The sequence below is a fragment of the Homalodisca vitripennis genome, chromosome 4 (genome assembly GCF_021130785.1).
Source record: "Homalodisca vitripennis isolate AUS2020 chromosome 4, UT_GWSS_2.1, whole genome shotgun sequence".
NCBI classification, from domain to species: Eukaryota; Metazoa; Arthropoda; class Insecta; order Hemiptera; family Cicadellidae; genus Homalodisca; species Homalodisca vitripennis.
The window spans coordinates 9,495,063-9,518,810 of record NC_060210.1 but is presented as its reverse complement, the minus strand read 5'-3'; the positions used below and the strand labels follow the sequence as shown (position 1 = coordinate 9,518,810).

The window sequence follows — 23,748 nt, the reverse complement described above, 5'->3', positions numbered from 1 at the left end:
CCCCCATCTGTCCTACAGAATGGTCCTGTGGGGAGCGTGCGCAAGCTCTCAGTTTCAGAGAGCATTTAACTCCAAAAAAAGCTATTCAAATAATCGCAAAAATAAAATTCAGAGAGTCGTGCAGGCAAGCTTTTATGGAATTGCAGCTGTTAACTCTCCCGTGTCTGTACATTTTGGAAACCACTTCGTTTTGTACGTATAAGTGTGCCTTAACCAGAGGCCGGGACATACATACGCATGAGATACGAGGTAGAGAATTACTACGAACTGCAAGCCACAGAACAGTGGTTTTCGAACACTTTCCCTCGCAGGCAAGTGTTAATTTTATTAACAGACTGCCAAATTCAATAAAAAATTCCCTAACGCCCAAGGCGTTCAAAATACGCCTTAAACACCTTTTCGTATCACAAGCATTTTATAATGCAGGGGAATTTTTGGCATTTAACTGGGAGACCACCCAATTACACGACTGATTCTGCTGTTTAAAGTGGGATATATTGGCGAAGGATGAAAGGTAAATAAGTATAAAATTGTATGTGTGAATGAGAATTTTGTGGTATGAATGTAAGAAATTTTAGATTTAAATTTGTGACGTTTGCCATACAATGTAATATTGTCGCTGCAATAAAACTGATTTCATTTGATTTGATTTGAGTGACACCGCTAATGCTGGCTGGAGCACTTGTTTATATCTAGTCAACAATCACACACACTCCTTATCAAAACCTCCATTTTCCTTATGGAGGTGACGAGTGACACCGCTAAATGCTGGCTGCAGCATTTGTTTATGTCTAGTCTACAATCACACACTCGCCTTATCAGAATCTCCATTTCCCTCATGGAGGTGACGAGTGACACCGCTAATGCCGGCTGGGGCTCTTGTTTATGTCTTGTCTGCAATCACACATTCTCCTTATCACAACCTTTATTTCCCTCATGAATGTGACGAGTGACACTTAGCCAAATAACACTAATGCTGGCTGAATCGCGTGGTCTGCAGTAGTCTACAAACACAACATGCTCCCCTCTCACTATCTCCATCTCCCTCATAGAGGTGACAAGTGGCACTTAGCCAAACACCTCTAATGCTGGCTGACGCACGTGTTTTGACTGCACGCGTTCCAAAAATAAACAATAACACAGTGTTCTATCTATAGAACGTTTTCAATTAGCACCTGTTCATATAGAGTACGCCTCATAGACTTCATGTTATTAGCAACTAATGTTCTATAAGTAACCTTTAAATCGCTCTTTGTCGCATTTACAATCTTGTAAAAAACCTTTTAAATAACTTATTTCTAATTGCTTAGAGTTAGTAACAATTTTTTGTATTAACTATTACAGTACTAATTTGGCGTGTAACATGGTTTACTACATTATACAGCCCAGATAATAGTGGTATGCATCCACCGTAGTCAATGTGTAAAAAGAGAAAATGATTATGATAACACATTTTATAAATGTGATGTAAATATTTCATAATACATTTTAGAGTGCACACAACACAAGACAAGTTGTACAACAAACCTGTGTAGTTTACCTGAATTGAACCTTTTAGGACAGGAAACGTTTCATAAATTTAGAAACGAGTGAGTGAGACTTCCAACATGTCCATTATCGTATTGGTAAACTTTACAATGGCTTCCTGTAGACATTACTAAGAGGTTTTCTATGCGTGCTCATCATTGAAAGGGTGAACCTGTCCCACGACAGTCCAGGCAGGTTCCGGAGGGCTGACAACAATAGAAACCACGACAACGGCGGCCGACCCGGTCACAAAGAAGGTGGGTAAAAAGTGAAGTGGTCTGCAGAGAGGTGGGTCATCTGGACCCTCCCTCCCTCGCCTATGGTGGCCGCGAGTATTATCGCCTCCTCGGGCATCATTTCTTGTTCACCTGGTGCTATTCCAAATTGAAGATTACTCGCCGGCTTATATATAGTTAAGAAACAAAAGTAAATAAATATTTTTACTGAGGATGAATAATCTCTACTCTGTGTTGACCACGATCGTAGACTTGTACCGTTATGTCATATATATATATATATATATATATATATATATATATATATATATATATTTTTTTTTTTTTTCAATAAACATTGAATCGCAAAAAGTACTCCGCCGGGACTCGAACCCGGCACATTCACTTGCCGGGTGAATGTGCTACCATTACACCACAGAGCCCTTACTTTTTACGATTCTATTATTTTGTATTTGGCCGTATCTGTCACATACTATGCGTTTAAATAACCAAACTAACATATGATCGGAAGACCAAACACCTGTCAAACGACTTTTATTTCAATTCGTTAAATTTGTATAAATGGCAATAGCCTAATTAAATTGTTTTCAGTAAACATTGAATCACAAAAAGTACTTGCTCCGCCGGGACTCAATAATATATAATTAATTATTATATATATAAATTATATTATATATATATATATATATATATATATATATATATATATATAATAACCTAATTGGCGCGCGTATTAATTTTTCTCTCTTGAACTTTGTACCCCAACAACAACTTACCGGTTACCACCCGCGCGCCTTGTCCTTGTAAGTAAAATTTTTATTTTCGTTTTATCAATTAGCCGTTTCTTTTATGCGAACACATCTATTTTTAATGCAATATGAAGTAAATTTGTAAATAGTAAAGTATCTATCACGATGCTTTATTTGCCAGACTAATAAAGCTACTAGTTGTGGTGATGTCCTTATGACGAGACCACGTTGTCGTGATTTTAAGCTTTCTCGATAAATAATGGCGAATACCGGCGTAGTTGTGGTTTAAGCGATTTCTTGTTCAACTTCGAGTATTTCCATTATTCATGTCCTAGTCTCCTGATCTCCCTTTTTGTGGCTATAGCTGCAATGTCGAGCCAAGATGCTGACACTGCGGTGTGTGAGTCGACATCGACGTGAAGGGAAGTCATTAATAGTTTTATTAAATGATTAAGTTCGTAAGCGAAATTTCAAAGAACATTAGAATCATTAGGCCCACCCCAACTCTATTTTGGACATCAATATGGTAAGTTATAATTTTATTTTAACACCTAAAAGTGGTGCTTGTATGTTTTATTTGCCACAATTAAACTCATAAGTAAACTTGGCATACCGAGTATTTATTACTACGACCTCATAGATCTCCAATCCCATCCTTTCGGTACACACTGTCAACTAAACAATTTTTTCATTTATTGGTATTTATATCGATCTACTACGGTATATGGTATGAAACAACGTCCTGGAAAGCAATAAAATAAAGAAACGATATTTTCGCAAGTCATTAGTCCATCATTGTTTTGAGAGACTGACAATCATATTTATACAGAATTGACGTGCTTCGCCATGCTTTATTTTTGTCAATGACAATTAACAATTAAGTGTGGTTTTCTCTAGATTCCGCCCAAGTAAAAACGACAGCTTTACCAGACAGCTTTAACAACCACAGAGATTAATTTAATGTGTTCCTTCTAAAATATAAGCAGGATTGATGGAAATAATGATTTTGCAAAGAGGGTTTGGTATTATTGAATATGATCGTGTGTAATACTAGTAACCCAGTACATGTATTTAGACATTGGATTAGAATAAATATTCCGATGAATATACTCTAATTTACCCAGCTTTGTAAGTTTTGTTATTCATTTAATTTACAAAACAGAGGTTATAGTAGTTCAGAAATGAAAATAATGTTTTTTTAACAGCCAATTAAGATTTTTTTTAACTCTCTTGAAGAATTATGGTAGTTTTTTAAGTGAAATAAATAAATACATAAAAATGTATTGAAATAACACAAGCCATTTTATATTTGTGTCTTGAATAAGTCAAGATATAAAAATTATTTTACAGAGAATATCAATCGAATCAAGAAAAGTTTGAGTTACTTATATTCCAGTGGAAATATAAGTAAACTGTTCTTAAACACATACAGAAACGTATAACACAAAACTGTTGTACGCTAAAGAGTAGGCTAAAATAACCCGGGTTCCATTAAACAATTTTATTATAGTCTCAAAGTTTTCTTAATAACATTAAATAACACTCTATTAATGTCATATGATTGCGGCTGTGCTATAAAAATGGTTTTATATATAAAATAACAGGATTATTTAGTAATAATACGAATTTATTTGTAGTCATAATTGAATTTGTGAAAAAATTATTACATTGTATGTCAAAAGGATTTATATTCTTTGAATTAGTTTGAACTTTTCATGGTTTATAGATAATAATGGAGTTCTAATTTAATTGTATTAACCAGCGCGGATTTAATGTGCTACTATGCAAAGAAGTCATATTTGATTGTGGTGCAGTACTTGAAAAGTATGTTTGAGAGGTTCTATGCGGTAATACAATAAGTACTGATAATACAGTTTTGGGTAGTGTAAAAATTAAACGAGGTTCAACGAGTAACTATAGCACAATCAAATAGGAGTAAATCAATTTGTGACAAAAGAAAATCCCCCCAGTTGCCCCGTTTGGAACAGCTTCACGTGAACGTAATGCTGTATGTTCCTTCACACCTGGGCGACTCTATAACAGAGGTGGCCGAGCTCGGAGCTGATGAGCGCATATTCCAGATAGCTCAGTGAAGGTAAAAGTTGTGAGTCGAGAGCTCGGGGTCACACCTGAGATTGAGGCAGAGCTGTAATCAATAAGGGCCTCCTCCACGCTGACATACATTCCATCGCTACTAGTACTTTTGATTCAACCGGCTTGCTCCCGGTATTCAACAACGTATTAGTTCAAAGTAACTATCGTTTCCAAACCTACTAATATGGAGTGATCCATTTTTAATTTAGGAACAGGTTAGGGTGCTAACTAATGTAATTTTAAGTACTGATTGGTTATTGAGTATCATTTATGATATTTAACATTGTGCAGTTGCTAAATTGGTGTAAAAATAATTAGAAGCACTGAAATTTATTGGGAATAAGTGATTATTTACGTTTCTAAGTGGTTAAGCGGCGGTGTACTTATTTTTTGTGAAATCTGAAAACACGATGTTAAACGTTTTTAACTGGCAAATATTAAACAACTGGAAAATTTGTAAAAAATATAAAAGTACTACATACCTCATCAGCAAATTCAAAGTCGCCCTCGAATTTTCTTTTCTTCTTAGCGTCAGAGGGCGCGGGCAGGCTCAGGAGTGCCACCAGGACCAGGCCTAGGATTATCCACAAACACTTCATCACTCACTCCCGTCCACTTACAGAAATGTCAGATCAGTCTACAGAACAACAGGTCTACTTGGACCGACAGAACAAAGTGACTACCTGAGCGGGCGGCGGCGCGGATCTCCGATCTGCAGTCTGCCGCAGTGTTGCCATCGCGGGGGAACATTTCCCGCACCGGGCGCATTTCGTGCGATGTTAGGTTTTCCTACGGACTGCAGACATGGCTCTGCGAGGGCCACGGATTCATGAAATTGACTGAACACTACTTCAATTGAACGATTAGTCAAGAATACGCCCACCATTGTCGCGTAGCACAGTCGTCGCCTAGGTTATATGCGTAATATTAAATCTATAACTTTTTAACTCTGGAGATATACTGCATATAGGCAGGTAGATAGGCAATCGTACAGAAAATATTGACACATAAATTTTTCTCACCCAAATTCTATGGTTGAAAATACGTATCATATAATACATTCTAGTCTACTAGAAATGAAGTTTCATGCCAAATTTGAGTCTACGGATACAAAATATCTCGAGATATCTTGCCACAGGATACCTTAAAAAATTATTGTTCATTAAGTTAGGTTTCACATCATTTTCGAATAATAAAAATTCCGGTGTGCTAGGGAGGGAAATATGCAAGAGTGTGTGGAAATAAAATCTTGTAACCTACTTTTAGGATTGAATTTCCACTTTATTATTTCGTTTTACTCAACGAATAAATATGTCACACGTTCAAATTGCATACAATTTTATGCGCTTTGTTCAAAAATTTATTTATTCTGCTACTTTCTCGTTGTCATCATGGTTACCCGTAAAACCAACGTAAAAATATTCGCTAACGCTCAGCCAAATCGAAGGCAGTGACATTCACCATCGTTGAACTCAGTGTTTGTTATATATAAATGAAGCTTAATATGAAATTTCGTTTAGTGCATTTCGTTTTCGGATAGACAGACAGGTAGAGGGAAAACATCAAAGAAATTTTTCCAGCCACTCGAGTAACAGGCTTCGCTAAAGCTCAGCCAATAAATTTAAAAGATATTTTCAAAAACCAAACAATGTCTTCTGTTTTCTCACAATGTTTCTGTTTTCTGTATCCAATTAAGATAACAAGTTATTACATAATAGTTTATTACGAAAAAGGGGACTTTTCCAAATTTGTAAATATAATGAAATGTACTAATACGTTATTGCGAGATTTATGATTTATGAGAATAATTATTCAGGGTGTAAAAAAGTCCCGAACGCGCTTGATAATTCCAGAACGACTACAGGTAAAACAATAAAACTTGGTACATCATTACTGCACCTATAAATATACTTTTTGAAGTAAATAACTTTTTTGACGTGACAACGTCTTTAAATTAGGTTGCGGCTCGGAGTCACTCATGAAAAAGTGTAACGCCCGGTAACGTTACGATGCCCGTCCAGTGGGTCCGCCGCACGGGATCCGCACGGGATAAAGCAGATAACTGTGGGTCCGCCGCACGGGATAAAGCAGATAACTATGTTTATTCGTGAAAATGTGGAGTGCTTAGATTCGTCATTTACAACAACTACAACAATAAAGGTAAATAATTGTACACTGATATTTCATTATCGTAAACTATGATTGATTGATTAATTGTTAGATTGACACAAAAGTTGAGAAACTGAGTTTATAGGTTATGTCATACTATTGACAAATGTTGATAGTGTTAAGTAAATTATTAGTTTAAATCACTCTGCAATCAATCGTAATTCAGTCGATTGAGAAGAAACAACGCGTATTGCTAGTCAAACATTTAAAATAACAAATTATAACCTCTAACCTGTCATAACAGTGCGACCAAACAAACGAACTAAACCGACCAATCACCACGCGCGGAGTTAGAATTTAACTTTGTTTAGCAAGAATTTCAAATTCCAATTTTAGTAAATGTTTTATTCAACTTTACCATTTACAATAACAAATTTTAATTAATTTCAAATTATGTACAATGTTTTAGTAAACAAAATATATTTCTATAGTTAAAATTTGTGCAATTCTTATTTTCATTCAATTCCTTGTTCCTATTGTGCAATTTAATAATATTCATATCAATAAATATTCTACCGAGAAAAAGACGTTGTCACGTAAAATCTTCGCCCGTAAAACCGACTTTACAGGCAACCATAATTTTTTTTGTCATGTCAGAGGAATGGCCCATAAGGAGTCAGAAGGAAATCTTAAATTAGAGCATAGGTCAAGTAGTCGCCTACATCAAATTAAAGGTCTCTATTAGCAGAGTACAATGCCGCAAATCCGACCTGAAAAGGTTCGTTCATAAAAAATTACGCTTGATTAAAGTTTGAAATATTTACAATGAAGTGGTTTAATATTCTTGTCTTGGCTCAAGTTGTGATAGTTAAACTTAGTAAATGAATACTGGGCTTAAGAAACAGTTTTAAGGGTAGTTATTGAACCTTCACATCAAATGAAGGATACCAAAGAGATTAGCAAAAACTTTTAACGTAACCATAGCCCAAGATGTACATTATTTAAACGAACAAAGTGCGGTTATCATGCAGTTTCTACCACTTTTCCCTGAATCCTGTTAGGTTAAAGGAGTAAATGGCTGAGATCAAATAGGACAACAGTTATTAAATATTCATTGCGTGGTTTTTTGTTTTAGATTCTTGATTGCCTGCTGTTTCACGTACAATGTTATAGATAGATTACGGACAAAATAGTTGGTGTACGAACAGTTATGGAGACCATTGCATTTTCCTTAAGACTCAAAAATTATTTACATTATTTGAGAGACATATATAGGAGGAATCTTTATTCAAAACCAGATGTCTTGTACAAGAAACACTCATTCAGCATATGCTTCCCAAGCATATATTATGTTTTACAAGACTGATCCCTTGACGGTCTTCACGATCCGAACACAAATAAAGATAGAAACATTTTAGTTGATTTGTTTACACTCACTGATATTTCTACAATGTTAACAATTTTGACACTGTCAAGATTTCCGTCTATATCTTAGAGAAATTTATCTCATTTAAAAATGTATTACTTTTGTATTGGTTTTAAAGAATACACAGGATGAACTGAATTTGTCCACAACGTTTACTGGGAATGGTTCTAGCCGTCTACATGGACATTAAGGACATACCGGCCAGGTCGCCTCGCACCACGATCGCGCTAGTGTGTAGTTGCCACCGACTTGGATCGCATGCAACAATTGCGCTCGCGACTGCCACCATGATCACTGTTCAGTCTGCGCTCAGTATCAGCTTGTGTTAATACTGCACATCCGGTACGGTTGTACAGACTTTGTTACAATTGATTGTTACAGTACTTAGGTTTCTCTGCCTTTTCTCGCCACTTTCAAACTCCTTGTATCTTGCCAACCTCGGGGGTTTCGCATGTTTATTGGAATTTCCACGGTCTAAAAATCCAAAACATTGGTCTAAAAACTATTTATTTAATCAGATGCGCGCCAAATTCTGACATATTTGCCAATAGAACAAAAACACCAACATTGCTAAAAAATAATGGTAGGAACATTTCAGACGCCCTAGGCAAATACATGTCATTGTCACTCTAGCTAACGCTCTAATACGGTCCAGTTGTACCAATAGCACAAGTCGTAAAACGCTGCGAGCGGACGCGTCATCCGTGGGCACCAGTAGACCACCACTGAGCTATAGGTTGCTATGGTCTGCACGGACCAGTTGTACCAATAGCGCAACTCGTAAAAACGCAGCGGGAGAATCCAACTGTGCCACTCGCGCGGGTCTACGATAGTGGTCCTTGGGCACCCGGGATACACCAAATCCTTTTTTAATATCAAATTGAGACACATGTAGATAGTTTTTGTATTCGTAAGGTGAAACAAAAATCGTATTAAAATAAAATAAAAATTTAAAAAATAGTAGACAGAGATACCATAAAATTCAGATATAAACCTCTGGGACAATGCTGTCCTATAGGCTATGTCTATTAAAACTAAATAAATAAATATTTTATTGCAATTGACATTTACAATTAAATGTATGCAACCGTCACTTGATTTTTTTTTTTTAACTAAAATTTTCCATTCAATCTTACATCGAGGTCCCATTCAAACTTACAATGTTTTCATTCACTCTCTCATTCATTCGAATTATTCCACTCTCATCCGGTGGTCAGTGTGTTTGTAGCGCGTTCTCCCAGTCGTGTGTCATAAACTCGTCTGTGTTGTAGAAGGCCTTCTGCGATCAAAATTTTTTTGAGACTAGCTTTAAATGCCTTGAGCATTGGGACACTTTTAATTGAATTTGGTAGCCTGTTGACCAGATGAACTCCTACCTGTGAGGGCAAACGTTTATGGACTACCGTTCTGTGTCTCCCAGTTCGGTAGTCCTCCCTTCCTCTAGTTTCATAGGAGTGAATTTCACTTCCTCTTATATGATCGCACTTTGACCTAAAGAAAAGACAAGTTTCTAAAATATAGAGGGAAGGTAAGGTCAAGATTTTAAAATCTTTTGTTAAAGTAGCCTAATGAGGTACTAAACAAATATTTTTTGTATGGCCATATTAGGCAACGCTTACATTTCTCGAGTTGTGGAAGGAAATAGGAAGCGGATAAGAAAATAATGAAAACCGTTAAAGTCTCTGTACCGCCAAACTTTGTACACAAATTATAATAAATTGATTTTGATTCATATTTTCACATACTCTAAACGCGTTTGTACTATATAAAGAGTACACGATTAAAGCAAGATGGGATAAATACTGATGATTAACCATAGTGTGTATTACGGATAGGGACTAATGCCTGCAATGATATATGCTTTAGAAGATAACTGAAAACTGATGTACCTACGAACGGAATAAATGACTTGTTGAAATGTACTTAAAAGCAATTAATGAAAAATATAGTACACTTAAAAGCAATAGATATAAATTTGAAATATAGAAGTGGTAAATTACTTCAGTACAACTTATTACAAATGTGATAAAGTGAAATCTAAAGATGGTACTTTCCAAGAAATGTAATTAACTTTTTTTCACAAAAAAGAAAATTCACTAAAATTAAATGACTTTACATTTAATAAAAATTAATTAACAGGATTTTATCCTAAAAGGAATAAATTAAATCCCAAAGCCTTTGAGAATGCATAAAAACCTAGAATTGGGATGAACGAATTACATGAAAAAGACTCGTCAAATCGTTTAAAACTCGAATAGTCTCTTATAAGATAGCAGATACTCTATACAATCATGTCGTTTTTTCATTGTTAATATGTTACATCATTGATAAAATGTTTAAATTAATCAACTGTACCACAAAGTTTTGAGTTTGAAATTTTTGTTGAATTTTGACTAGAGTAGTGAATTTAAATATTAGGTTTCCGCTTAATTTGGTTATTGGAAAGTTCTTGCATAAGGCCGCATATACTCCTCTGTACTATTTATACCATATAGCACAAGTAAATCACAAATTGCACTAGATCCATTATGCTCTCTCTCTCCGCAGATTTGTAATAAAAATATAAACGTAACACGTACAAAAGCTTTACTCTGAAAATATATGAAAAACCATTACACCCAAAAGAAATACATTGAAAACTTCTTGCTCAGAGACTTGACCGGAGAGGAAAATTGGATCAGAATTCTTGCACGGATGTTGACTTGAGTGGATTATATATATAAACGGTGACAGAAGACCTGAGAGAACCAGTCGAATCCTAATCTAAACCCAAATACACAGAAGAAATTACATACTTACTTGGAGCATTCTGGTGTTGATTAACGTAGGCTATGTGTATGCTTGCGATGATTGAAGATGTTTCTTGTGCACTGCTGATAAATGTTGCTCATAAAAACATTAAAAATCACAAAATGACGATTTGGTGGACATTAGCATGGGATCTCTGGAACACAAAACTACAGTAAGAGAGTATATTGTCCACATTGGGAACGTTTGTAACACAGTACTGTTGTTGGAGCCTATAATGTCCATATTGGGGTCACTTTTTACACAACACTGTTGTTGGAGATGATACCTGTATTGTCCACATTGGGGACATTTGTTACACAATACTGTTGTTGGAGCCTATAATATCCACATTGCAGACACTTGTTACACAATACTGTTGTTGGAGCCTATACTGTCCACATTAGGGACATTTGGTACATAATACTGTTGTTGGTGCCTATAATATCCACATTGCAGACACTTGTTACACAATACTGTTGTTGGTGCCTATAATGTCCACATTGGGGTCACTTGTTACAAAATACTGTGGTTAGAGCCTATGTAGTCACATTAGGGTCACTTGTTACACGATACTGTTTTTGTAACGTATATTATCCACATTGGTGACATTCATTACATAGTACTGTTGCTGGAGCCTATATTATTCACATTGGCCAAATTTGTTACACAATACAGTTCTTGGAGCGTGTATTGTCTATATTGGGAAAATTTGTTCACTCTACTGTTGTTGTAGTCTATATTACCCACATTGGGAACATCTCTTACACGAAACTGCTGTTGGAGCCTAAATTGTCCACATTAGGAACAACATTCGACCACAACACACACACACATTAGTGAATATTTGTACAACATAACTTAGAGCGTATTGGACCACTTTGGGGACATCTAAAATAAAAAATGTTCTTGGAACCTATAAGGATCAAATTGGGGACTTGTAATTCAGAACTATTTATAGACCTATGTGGTCCACGTTAGGAAGATTTGTAGATTAATGGTGTTATATTAGTCATGGCCCCGTAAGTTGTAAAATCGAAACAAATTCCTGGTTTTGTGTTTGTCTTGGTAAATAGCAAGAAATTGGCCCATGTTCTAGAAAGATTTGCATTTAATTACGATGGCTTTTATTCTTAGTGGAGGTAAAAATATTTTATGTTTTTTAATGATTACAAAATTAATAAGGTATTTGACAAATATAAAACAGACCAACAAATGTATGATGAATGTAATAATTAAGTATCACGATTACTTGTTGAATTTAATGTTATCAAACTGCATATTAAGTTTAAGTACAATTTTACTACATCCTTAATGTTTACGACGGTGAATCTTGTAGTGAAAGTTAACTAAACAGTAATTGTACAATAGTTGAATACGTCGACTATGGCAGTTGCCCTAGTGCGTAGTGGATGGTTAGAGTAATAATTATCATCCAGTACAGAGCTGCAATGAAGGTCCTAACTACACGTATTATTGACTGTTAATGTACAATAGTTGAATACGTCGACTATGGCAGTTGCCCTAGTGCGTAGTGGATGGTTAGAGTAATAATTATCATCCAGTACAGAGCTGCAATGAAGGTCCTAACTACACGTATTATAGACTGTTAATGTACAATAGTTGAATACGTCGACTATGGCAGATGCCCTAGTGCGTAGTGGATGGTTAGAGTAATAATTATCATCCAGTACGGAGCTGCAATGAAGGTCCTAACTACATGTAAGACTATTACTGTACAATAATTGAATACGTTGACTGCGGCAGGTGACCTAGTGCGTTATGCATAGTTAGGAGTAATAATTTCAATTCATTATAAAGCTGCAAGGAAGGTCCTAACTACATGTATTATAGACATTTATTGTACTATAGTTGAATACGTTGAGTGCGACAGTCGTTCTAGTACGTAGTGTATGGTTAAGAGTAATAATTATCATTGAGTACAGAGTCACACTGAAGGTCCTAACTACATGTATTATAGACATTTATCGTACTATAGTTGAATACGTTAACTACGGCAGACGCTCTAGTACGTAGTTGAGGGTTTAGAGTGATAAGTACTTTTCAATACAGAGCTACAATGAAATTATTAATTTGAATATAAATTATATAATAACCGAATGTAGTTTTGTTAAGTTTGCTTTCACAAACTTTCTCAATACTCATCATGTTCATAAATGTTAACTTAAATGTTTCCTTTACAAACAATCCTTCCATCTTCAAAATTAACTTTAAACAAAGAATTTTAATTGTTATTGCACATACTGCATCACTACTAATCAAACAGAGTTCCAAAATTTAAATTGTAAACAAATGTTTCTGCCTCTTTGACGAACTTCAACCGAAAGTCACCACCAGCAGTTTAGTGTCAGTTAAATTTGGATTATGAAACATAAATTTTACAATTTTTTCTGAATTCTAAAATATTTCAGGTAACTCTTCAAATCTTTCTCTTCATATAAATCTTACTCAGTAAAGTAATAAAAAAAGAATTAGTCAAAATTGTTTATGTGTAAATTCTAGTAAATACGTAATTTTTTACTTCATTTCCTTTCGCAAGTTTATATTAGTTTGGTGAATATAATATGGAACCTAAACATGTTTTCAATCAGTTGTTTTATTCAACGAAAAAAATCTGATTGGATATAAAAACAACAGATAGAAAAGGCAGTTGTAAAATTCAGTTGACTCATTACTACTATTTAAGCATTTATACTCCAAACATTGCACAGGATTTTAATAAATGCTTTCTGAAATGTCATTGCCATTTTAATGTTATTATTATAGTTTTGAAATTTCCATCCTTAGGTTTTAATTTTTCATTATATTACTTTGAATTTGAACTGTAGTTTTATACAGAATTTCAATTGTATAATTAGTTCCCCCTTACATATAACCTTCTGAGTTAAAATATTTTATATTAAACCGTTTTCACCACAAAAGATGACATGATTCCACATATAAAACATATCTCATTTTTAACACGCTTTTATTAGCTTCGGTTGTATCTACGTAACGGAATCTTTGAGCATACTTTTCACCAATTTCCAGAAGTCTGATTAATTTGAAACTTTGCATACGTATCAAGGACCGATGACAATGCAATAATTTGATCATAGTTTTCCATTATCCTTATAAGAACCGCCAGGATTAATAAATTCTTTTATACCTGTATTTCTATGATACCTGATATATTGCTTCCTGTAGGTCCACGGAAGAACCAACAGGGGTCAACAACTGGGGAATGGAAAACCAAATTTCCACTAATTCCGCCTTGAATACACGGTTTGCTCAATTTGTTGTCATATGCAACATAAATTTCAAGAACAAAAGTTCGATTTATTCGAACCGCATAAAGTGCAAATTCACACTGTTAGGGGTGTCTGTGTTGTAGAACATTTGAGATTCCCTTAGAATCACCCCTCCCTCCTTATAACAGCACACATTAACATTGTAAGTATGTAAAGCAAGACCTGTTCAGTTTTATGTGTAGAGGCCTTAAACTAATTATAATATCAATGCATGCAGTTAGCTGTAAATAAAAGATTAAACAGTTACCCTAGAACTTGCAGTTAAGTTACTGTGTGACGTAGGCAGGTTACGTTTTGGTATTTTATAGTGGACATAAATTATGAACCATGTTTATGGTTTTATTCATAATATAATAGCGTACATAAAAGGAGATATCATGGTTAACTGACACTTAAAAAATCATGAAAGCTAAAGACATACAAATTTGATACATAGGTTTGAATAATCTTGTGCCCTAGAGGCATAGTAGGAGAGGATTTTTCTCTCTGCTCCACTGACGTATAAAGTTGCGAAAATTCTCAGAAGAAGTCCAATGCAGTAAAGATGTTATTAACCCAGGAACTGGCAGTCATTCTCCCTCCCCCCCTTCCCAAATGGCAGGAAATTTTATTTTGTACCCATACTTAAAAAAAGTTTATTATAAATGTACACGTGTGATACATTATTTTTTTCAGCGGAATGTAAAGATAATTGTGGTATAAAAATTATGCACAATCAAATAAAAAGTTTTAACTAGCATATAATTTTTTTAATTTTTAAAAATTGGTGGGACTGCACCTTGTAAAATATGATATAACAAGTATTAGAATCTGAGATAGTCAATGTATCCTGACTTTTATGTAGTGAACATACATGAAGTCCAGGTTCTCTTGAAAAAATTGGGTACAATACGATATGTGGACCCAGTATTTATATCGCTTGTTACAATCATCAATCATTGATATTTCATGTATCAAATAATGACTATGAATTGATATCAACGTACATAAAATACTAAATTAAAGTTACACGTTTTAAATAAATAGTAGTTTAAACAAAATGTCATAAATGATAACAAAAACCACAGCCATTGATCAAAAGAAAATTTAAGACAAATGGCAGGAGAAATTTAATTTAAATCATAAAGAAAACAAAAATCTTGAAACCGAGAAGGAAACCGTAAAATGTAAGTGTATCTATCTTTGTTTATATCAAAGAAGTTACTTATAGAACAAATTGTGTTTAGAATATAAAAATAAATGTATAGTGGATGCAAATAGCGTAGTTCTTAATATTCAAATTAATTACTATTAATTGATTATATCGGTGGGGATATCACTATACCTTTTATAATTAAATAATTAATAATAATTAAATAAATAAATAATTAAATATAATTTGATAATTTCAATATTCAAGATCAATTAAGTACCAAATCAGTAGCTGCAGAGTCAATGCCTCCCAAAGCATACCAGTACCAAAAGGCTTTGGCAGAACAGGCTCAAGATTCCCTGTGCTGAATCAACAAACTTCTGCTTCTGAGAAGTGGTTATCTGTTACGATTTCTGCAGTGGTCACTGAAACATTGGGCAACAGTAATCAATTCTTGTATCAAACAAGTTTCGTTAAAACTCTATTTAGTTACGTATCCTATCTTTAGAACTGTCTAAAGCAGCAGACAAATAATTGTAATATAATAACAATTATTTAGGCTACATGTATATGAATGCACATTCTTTTCTTACAGCGATGTACTGTGTATAGCCAATTATTGTATTTTTAGGTTTAGGTTATTTCATTTAATCTTATCTGCGTTGGAATTCTTTATCGATCTTCACGATGCTTTCTATCATAATGCTTATTTCTATAGGACTGTTTATTGAACACCTTTATTCTAGGCATTTTTGTGACGTATAGAGTAGATATTACATTACTCAGAAATAAAAAGAAAAATTAGTACAGTTCTTACCCATTTAATAAGGAGTACAGAATTTATATGATTTCAACATAGATAAACAAAACCTGTGATACTGTCGAAGAAGCTGTATTCATCAAGATACAATAATTGTGTGCGACTGTGCAAGCAAATAGTAAAATGTATTTCCCTGCTATTTGTTGACTTCGAATGTATGATGTATTGCGCGTATTTCGGAAATTGTTGAAATGTTAACATTTTCGCTTTACTTGATGAATAATCTTTCATAATAAAGCAGAATATGAATCAGATATGGAACTGTATCATAATGAGGCAACTAAAGAGAAAACACCAGATGTCGCGAAACAGGCTTCTCTGAGCTTGCAAGCAAAATTTCTTAATCTACAGCTCATTTAATTTGGTTGCATGTGTTACTATGTTAAATATTAAAGTAAAAATGAATGTACTCCGTTTGCTTACAAATTGATTTATTCTGTGATTTTTTCACTGACATCGTTAATTATAAGATTAGGGTAAATTTTTTCTAACGACCAGCCAAACCACATTGGAGTGACATGCGCCATCATGATACTCGTTGTTAGTATATATGTAAAAATGAAGCTTCATGCGAAATTTAAATTCTATAGGCCAGTCCTTTCTTGTGATATTGTGAAATGAAATTATCCAGCCCACCCCCCCCCCCACCCCCCACGTGAATTCACGAAGAAAAATGTTTACGCCAAAGACAGATCCTTGAATTACTCCACAAGTTTTTACAGAGATGTTATATGAGGTGAAAAATCTCTGAGGTCTCCGGATAGAAATATTTAACAAAGGTCTGTTTGATAAGGAATTAGAATGTAAATTATGGAAGCATGTACGAGTTTGGGCCAGAGTTGGAAACTGCTGTTTTACTCTAAACGTTGACTTATCCGCTTGCTTCGCAAGTATGTTGGTTGTCTCCATAAAGCATAGTTAATGTCCGGTACAGAGATTAGGCTACGTGCACTTAATTGCTTAACATTCACGTTCGCCGATAACATACAACATGTTCGCAATTCAACATCAACCTCACCTGTTTTTTTTTCTTTTATTGCCTTTGGAATGTTTACAAAAAATATAATGTGTAAAAATAATGGTTTTAAATCTAATTGAAACATATGTTAACTGAAATTCAAGAAAATATTACGCTGTTTTATTTTTAAAATTGTAAACCTCTGAAAATAATTTTCTCACAATTAGTTAGTTTTGAAAGCGAATATCCTGGTTAATACCATTTTGGAACGCATAACATTCTATAGCAACTGTATTACCTTCATTACGGATACATGTCCTTTCCCTCACTAAACAAGCCCTCATTTATCCCACATATAATTATAATATAACATGGATTATGCTTCCAGAAGCCTCGTCTACTGACATAAGAAACTCCCAAGCAATCCAAAATCAAATATATAATTTCCTACAAGCATAAAATTGTTAATTGCTCAGTGCATGCTCATGGTAGTGCATGGTGGTGGTACTTTAAGCTCGCTCGAGCTTAAAGTACTTTAGCATTGTACAGACCACTCTTTCTTGCAAGGACGTAGCCAGCGAGGCGGTCCAAGGGGTCCAGGCCCCCCAAATTTTACGTCTTCAATTAATGTTTTTAGTAAACGATTATTATTATTTAAATAATTCAGTAATACTGACATATACTGCTGAAATATCGTTCTCAACATAGAAGAACCTTTTAAGGAAAATGGCGCCTTACTTTCTGTCCACTACGGGAAAACATATGAGTTGTCTTGACCACCACAAAGTTTTTTTTTCTGGTTATGTTGTTGTCTTCTTATTGTAATTTTACGGTAAAAACATATCCAAACTTTCCCTAAGCATAACTGTTTTATGTACCTAAATTGAAACTACAAGATACATAGCTACACTTGTTGTACCCGTTTATTAAACCTATAATATTTAGGGTAAATATATGTGTATAAAAAAAAAACTTACCTAACCAAAGAACCCAACCGAAAAGTTTTAGATAACTGACGAAACAACACAATAAAGAAATATTCATTCTTGCTGTACATTTATTTTTGTACCGAAAACAAGCAAAAGGGATGTGTGGTATACTGCATAAGTACGTAAGTTTGAAAATGAGAATAAAAATAGGATTCTCCCTATCAAGAATAGTACTAGGGAATTAGGTATATAATTCACGAAAGGGAAATTCCAGCAAATCCAGTAACAGCACTGGAACTGGAGTGAGTCTGCAAGGGCGCCGCTGGAAGCAGCAGTGTCCAGCGAAGGTCTGATAGTTGCAACTGTAGCCGCACGAGAGCAGCACCTGCCGCCCATAGGACGTATTAAAAATCAATGTGTTGAAATACACGTCTTATCGCCATTGGAGGACCTAATTATCATATTGATGGTTTCTGTAATAACATGCCGGAATCTATCCGTGTTATTATTAAAGCAGCACTACCGCTGCTGCTAATTTATCACTCATTCCCTAATAACTTTAGCATGATTAAAACCAGTGTTTATCTAGTAAACGTAATAATGTGATCCAAAACGCAAATGTGTAATAATATGGTATAATGAAATAATGTGCATAATGTAATTATTAAAGGAATTCAGCTTATACATTTTCGTATTACTAATAGTGTAAAAAAGGCCACGCTTTTTTATAACTTAGCGTATGCGGCAAATGGTAAATAATCCTCAAAAAGTATTGTGAGATTCACAAAGCAACGGCGCATTCGTTAATCAAGCCTTATAAATATTTAGCATGTACAACTAGATTTTTGCTTGGGTTTAGGTTTTTCTCGATTCCTCGTGAAGAACATAGCTAGGAAAACATTTTGTTGGTGTCAAGACAACGATATTTTCCCGTAGCGGACAAAATGTAAGGCAATTGCAGTCAACAGCTCTTGCCCCATTTCGCTCCTAAAAAAGCTCTAGACCCGTTTCAATGTTGAGAACGATCTTTCAGAGGTACATGTCAGTAATACTGGTTGACTTAAATAATAATAATCATTTACTAAAAAGTAATTTAAAGAAATTGAAAATTTTGTGTGGGGGTTCGGACCTCTTGCACCCCCTCGGTTGGTACGTCCTTGCTCCTCATGGACAGAGCCTTTGAGCGAGTGAAGAAATTATATATATTAGGGACATGAAAGAATGAATAATTTAAATCTAGACAGAAGGAGTACACAAATCACCTGCGTATCAGGTGTAGGTTTTGAATTATAATTTTAAACATGTGTGAAAAAGTAATCTTGTCAAATATGTCAATGATAAACAACCTGTTCTTTAATGAGCATACTTTAATACTCAAGTAATAAATTATTACCTTTTGTGCTAATATTATAAATTCCAAAAAATACATTTTTTGAAGTTTTATTTTTGTTTTCCAATTAATGATTTCCTAAGAATTTAAGCGTGGAAACATTATGTTATTTTGACCAAAGTAAATAGTAAATGGAATAACCGTATAAACACATAATCAAAGCAGCTAAATTCAAGTATATTCGCCCTGAGGTGCCTTTCTACATTCTCCTCCGAACAAATTTTATACCTGGGTTACTTAGGCTTGTTAGAGTCAAAATTGAGGTACAGTACGGAATAGTATTTTGGGGATTTTCTAGTGTCATCAACTTTATAATAGAGTATTCACTCTTCGAAAGAGATTGTTGAAGGTCGTCTGGGGAATGAGACCATATGAGAGCTGTAGAGAGCGTTTCTGATCCAGCGGGATCCTAACCTTGGCCTCCCTTTTTCATTCTAAATTTGTTTTCAATATAACAATCTTTTTCCACATTTAAATTACGATCAAAACACACGGTACAGAAATGACCTAATCTCAGACCTTTTCAAAAACTCATATTTTGGTCCTAAAGTCTACAATGTACTATCAAATGTGATAAAAATTTAAACAGTTTCAAAAAGTATTTAAAGGCTTTCCTGATCGGGAAGAGTCCGCGAGGCTCTTGTGATACCTATGACTTGATCATACCGATTGGTATTGTAGTTGGAATAATTTAAACATTGTTACAAGAATGTGTTGTGTTTTATATTTAGATTGTATGCTCCAATGTAAACATTTCTATTCTGTTGTTCTATAACTACATTTTATACTGGTGTTTTGACTTGCACAAACACTTTTGTGTTCTATTCTGTGAATAAATTATTCTTATTCCATAAACATATCACTTCGATTGTAGGTCCACGTACTTTGATTTTAACTTTACACTCAGGCACAAGTACTTCACAGTTTTGAGTACAAGAATTTTTTTTTTTAATTAATTAGTTTTTTAAAACTATGAGCAAGTATTCAATCACTTTCTGGTGTTAATGTTAAATTAAGCTCCAGTTCACCTTCCTCTTACGTGCAGCCTCTGAAATATGATGCTGTTGCAGACTTGACTCCTGAAATCTGGAGTAAGTTTTGTCTGAAGGAATCCAAAAATAGTTCGTGACGAAGAACGAAATCTTCCGCATCGTTTCGACATCAGAGACACCCAGACTACAAAAAGTAGTGCAATCTAGGTGAAGAGGTATTCTCATTGTCTCATCAGGTGTACAATTGAGCTCACTACGCTCACTACGATGTTGACTGAGACGATCCAAAGCACGGTGGAGCAACCGATTCTTCTACACATAAAGCAGCTGTGGTGGGAAGGGCTGATTCGATGTAGAATTAAGCTCCAGTTCATATTCCTCTTACGTGCAGCATCTAAAATCTGATGCTGTTGTAAACGTGACTCTTAAAATCTGGATTAATGTTCGTCTGAAGGGATAAAAATCGCGTATGCGCTCAATTGTGCACCTGATGTGAATATGAGAATACCTCGGTCTAGATTGCACTACTTTTAGTAGTCTGGGTGTCCCATTCCAAACTTCACAATTCTATCTAGATGTATACTGTGCTAATTGTATTTATAAAATTTCCCATCCTAACAGACCAATTTAAAATTTTATAATGTGAAGACCTGATCTGCCTCGTTCGAAATCAGCCATTAGGTAAGCCAAATAGTTGTAGCCATATCGTTAGCCTTGCACGTATACAAAAATAATTAGTTAGCCTAATATAAATTTAGAATCTTTCACTTACTAAGTTACACCATAGTTTTGTGTAATAAGTTTACGTACTGTTTCTGTCATAGTTTTTCATACGACGTTATTTATAATTGTTTCATGAATCCTTCCGTAACTACTTTTGCCAGAAGAAGGATGTCACAAGATTCTCCACAAAGTTTCTATTTTACTGGTCTTCTATATTATACCTAACCATTCGAATTTATTGCAATATGAAATTATTTCCTATTTTATATGTGCTATACTCATTCTATACTTACTGGTTTCAGATTTCAACGAAATCTTTTATACGCTAATGTTAATTATTCGTGTTTGTACTGCAATTAATTTAAATGTATATAAGTCAACCGGTTAGTTTTGATTATTTTTCATCAAAACAGTACAAATAGAGGAGATGGCTCGGTGATTGATAGTACTTAGACGTTTCTCTTTCTGATTCGAATGTTTAATTCTATTTTAAGCTCCAGATCTTAGCTATCCAACTGTTTGATTTCACTGATTTTATATTTGAGTTCCCTGTTACGGTATTTTTACTCTATCTTTTTGTGCCCTCTGCAGGATGTGAACCCTTAATCTTTAGGTCAGAGAGCCGTGGTTTTATCCATTAGTCTACGGTGGAGGGCATTACTCCACCATCCAACTACTACTATCAAAGATACCCACCAATCATGGACCCCTCGATCAGGAGGATAACGGATAAGGATGAATGTTGTCCTTCAGGATGGGCGACTTACCCTTTCAGGGAAGATTGGTACCGCAGGACTGAATAGCTTCCCATTTGGTTGGTTTCAAAAAAGTATGATGGCTGTAGCGGTCTTCTCCATTAGCAAAAATACTCGCAGAGTATTAACTTACAATCTCCCTTGTTAAAGTGATTTGTCAATCTCTTTTTTGTCCTTACACAGTAGTGAACACAGAAATACCATTTGTTGATTTGTGGAAGAATTACCCCTTAGTACATCATCCACACATTTTTTAGAATTACGAAAGACTAATTAATCACGTAAGTTTGTTTATCGAGGCGAAATTGGTACATTATACTAACACTTAATATTATCTTTTTTACGTATTAATTTAACATAAAAATATGATTAAGTGTATAGTATTTATCTTTTTCATGGATAATTACTCGTACTTTGGCTCGATTTTAAAATATTAAAATAATATTTTCTATACAAAATTCCAAGGTTAATATCGAAACCTGAACCGACGAATGTCGTAAACCCTGAGCGACTCGTATGATATCTACAAAAGAATAATAAAATGTGTCATTGTGTTTATGACGTACTTTATTACTCTTTCGTGGACCTCTTTATTCCCAACACTTTATTTCCGTCTGTGGCAGTTTACGATCTATGAAAGTCCGTGGCCTCTGGATGCCGCCTGGAATGTATAAACAATCTTTTTAATAGGGACTTGTAAATTAACGAGAATGTCTATTTTTAAATTAGATGAAATTAGTTAGGTTCAGTAGATTTTATAAGATTTTAGTCTTTTTTAGTAAACTCAAGTAACGAGAAGGGTAGTAAGGCTATTGAGGGAAACCTGGAATCTCTCTCTCTCCCTCTCTCTCACTCACTCACTCACTTACTCACTCTCTCCTCTCTCTCTCACTCTCATGCAGTGCGAGTTATGAAGAGGGAAAAACAGTTCACCTTCCTGTGGGTTAAGAATGGCCGGATCTTCATAAGAAAAACTGAAGGAGAGCGCTTTGTTATCATCGACAGTGAGAAGGACCTCGGTAAGCTTGAGTGACATTCGTTAACTTTAAATGCAGAAATACTTTTTATGTCGCGTTGCTTTAAGTTTAGTGTTCTTAAATCTATGATGCTAGAGTGCATATTTTTGTTGTGTATTGGTTTGTTTTGAGTGATTTTTTCTGCTTATCATGGTCGATAACATAATTACCAGTAAGTTGAGAGTTGACAGAATACCTGATCTAAGAGGTAAATGTGACCAGTCTAGGAGGTTTTTGAGAGTAGCTCAAATTTAAGGGTACAGAAAAACCTTTTTTTAAATTCATTTAGGGACTACCTTTTTGATATCATAGTCGCCTCAGAAACGTTTTTAAAACCAGAAATGCCATCTTTACCATATGAAATTAACTCTCTCTGGACTACGTTCCCACTTGTTATTAATATGTTTATGTTTAATTAATTTAACTACAATTTTCAATTTTTTTACATTTATAGTGTGTAAACTCTCCGAGGAGTTACCCTTAGTTGTCACGCCGTTTGTAGATTTAAGTGATTAGGTAAGTACTCATCTACCTTACAAAATGTCCTTATCTACAAGGCGACAATAATTTGACTCCGAAGTCTCCCTTTGATACAGTCGAGAAGATCTATGTTAGACGAAAGTTATGTTTTTGAACTAATGTACCAATTCTAGCTCTAAATATATATATTCATGATCGGGAAAAAAACAAAGCAAAATCAACTATGAAACAAAAAGTAGTAAGAAAGAATTAAATAACAAAAGTTATACGTATAGGTACACTTTTTTGGTTCTTCTTGATTGTGGTAACAAGGT

General features: G+C 34.5%; 1 protein-coding gene across 3 annotated transcripts in view; it reads right to left on the bottom strand.

The window, feature by feature from the left end:
* Nucleotides 1-5,304, bottom strand: part of LOC124358944 (proteoglycan Cow) — a 507,126-nt gene extending 501,822 nt beyond the window's left edge. For 2 of the 3 annotated variants that reach the window (XM_046811223.1, XM_046811222.1), the window contains exon 1: nucleotides 5,089-5,304. In XM_046811223.1, the coding sequence (XP_046667179.1) occupies nucleotides 5,089-5,205 (117 nt within the window). In that variant the 5' untranslated portion in view covers nucleotides 5,206-5,304. The remainder of the gene's footprint in view (nucleotides 1-5,088) is intronic. The other variant, XM_046811221.1, reaches the window with a different exon arrangement.
* Nucleotides 5,305-23,748: the final 18,444 nt, after the last annotated feature.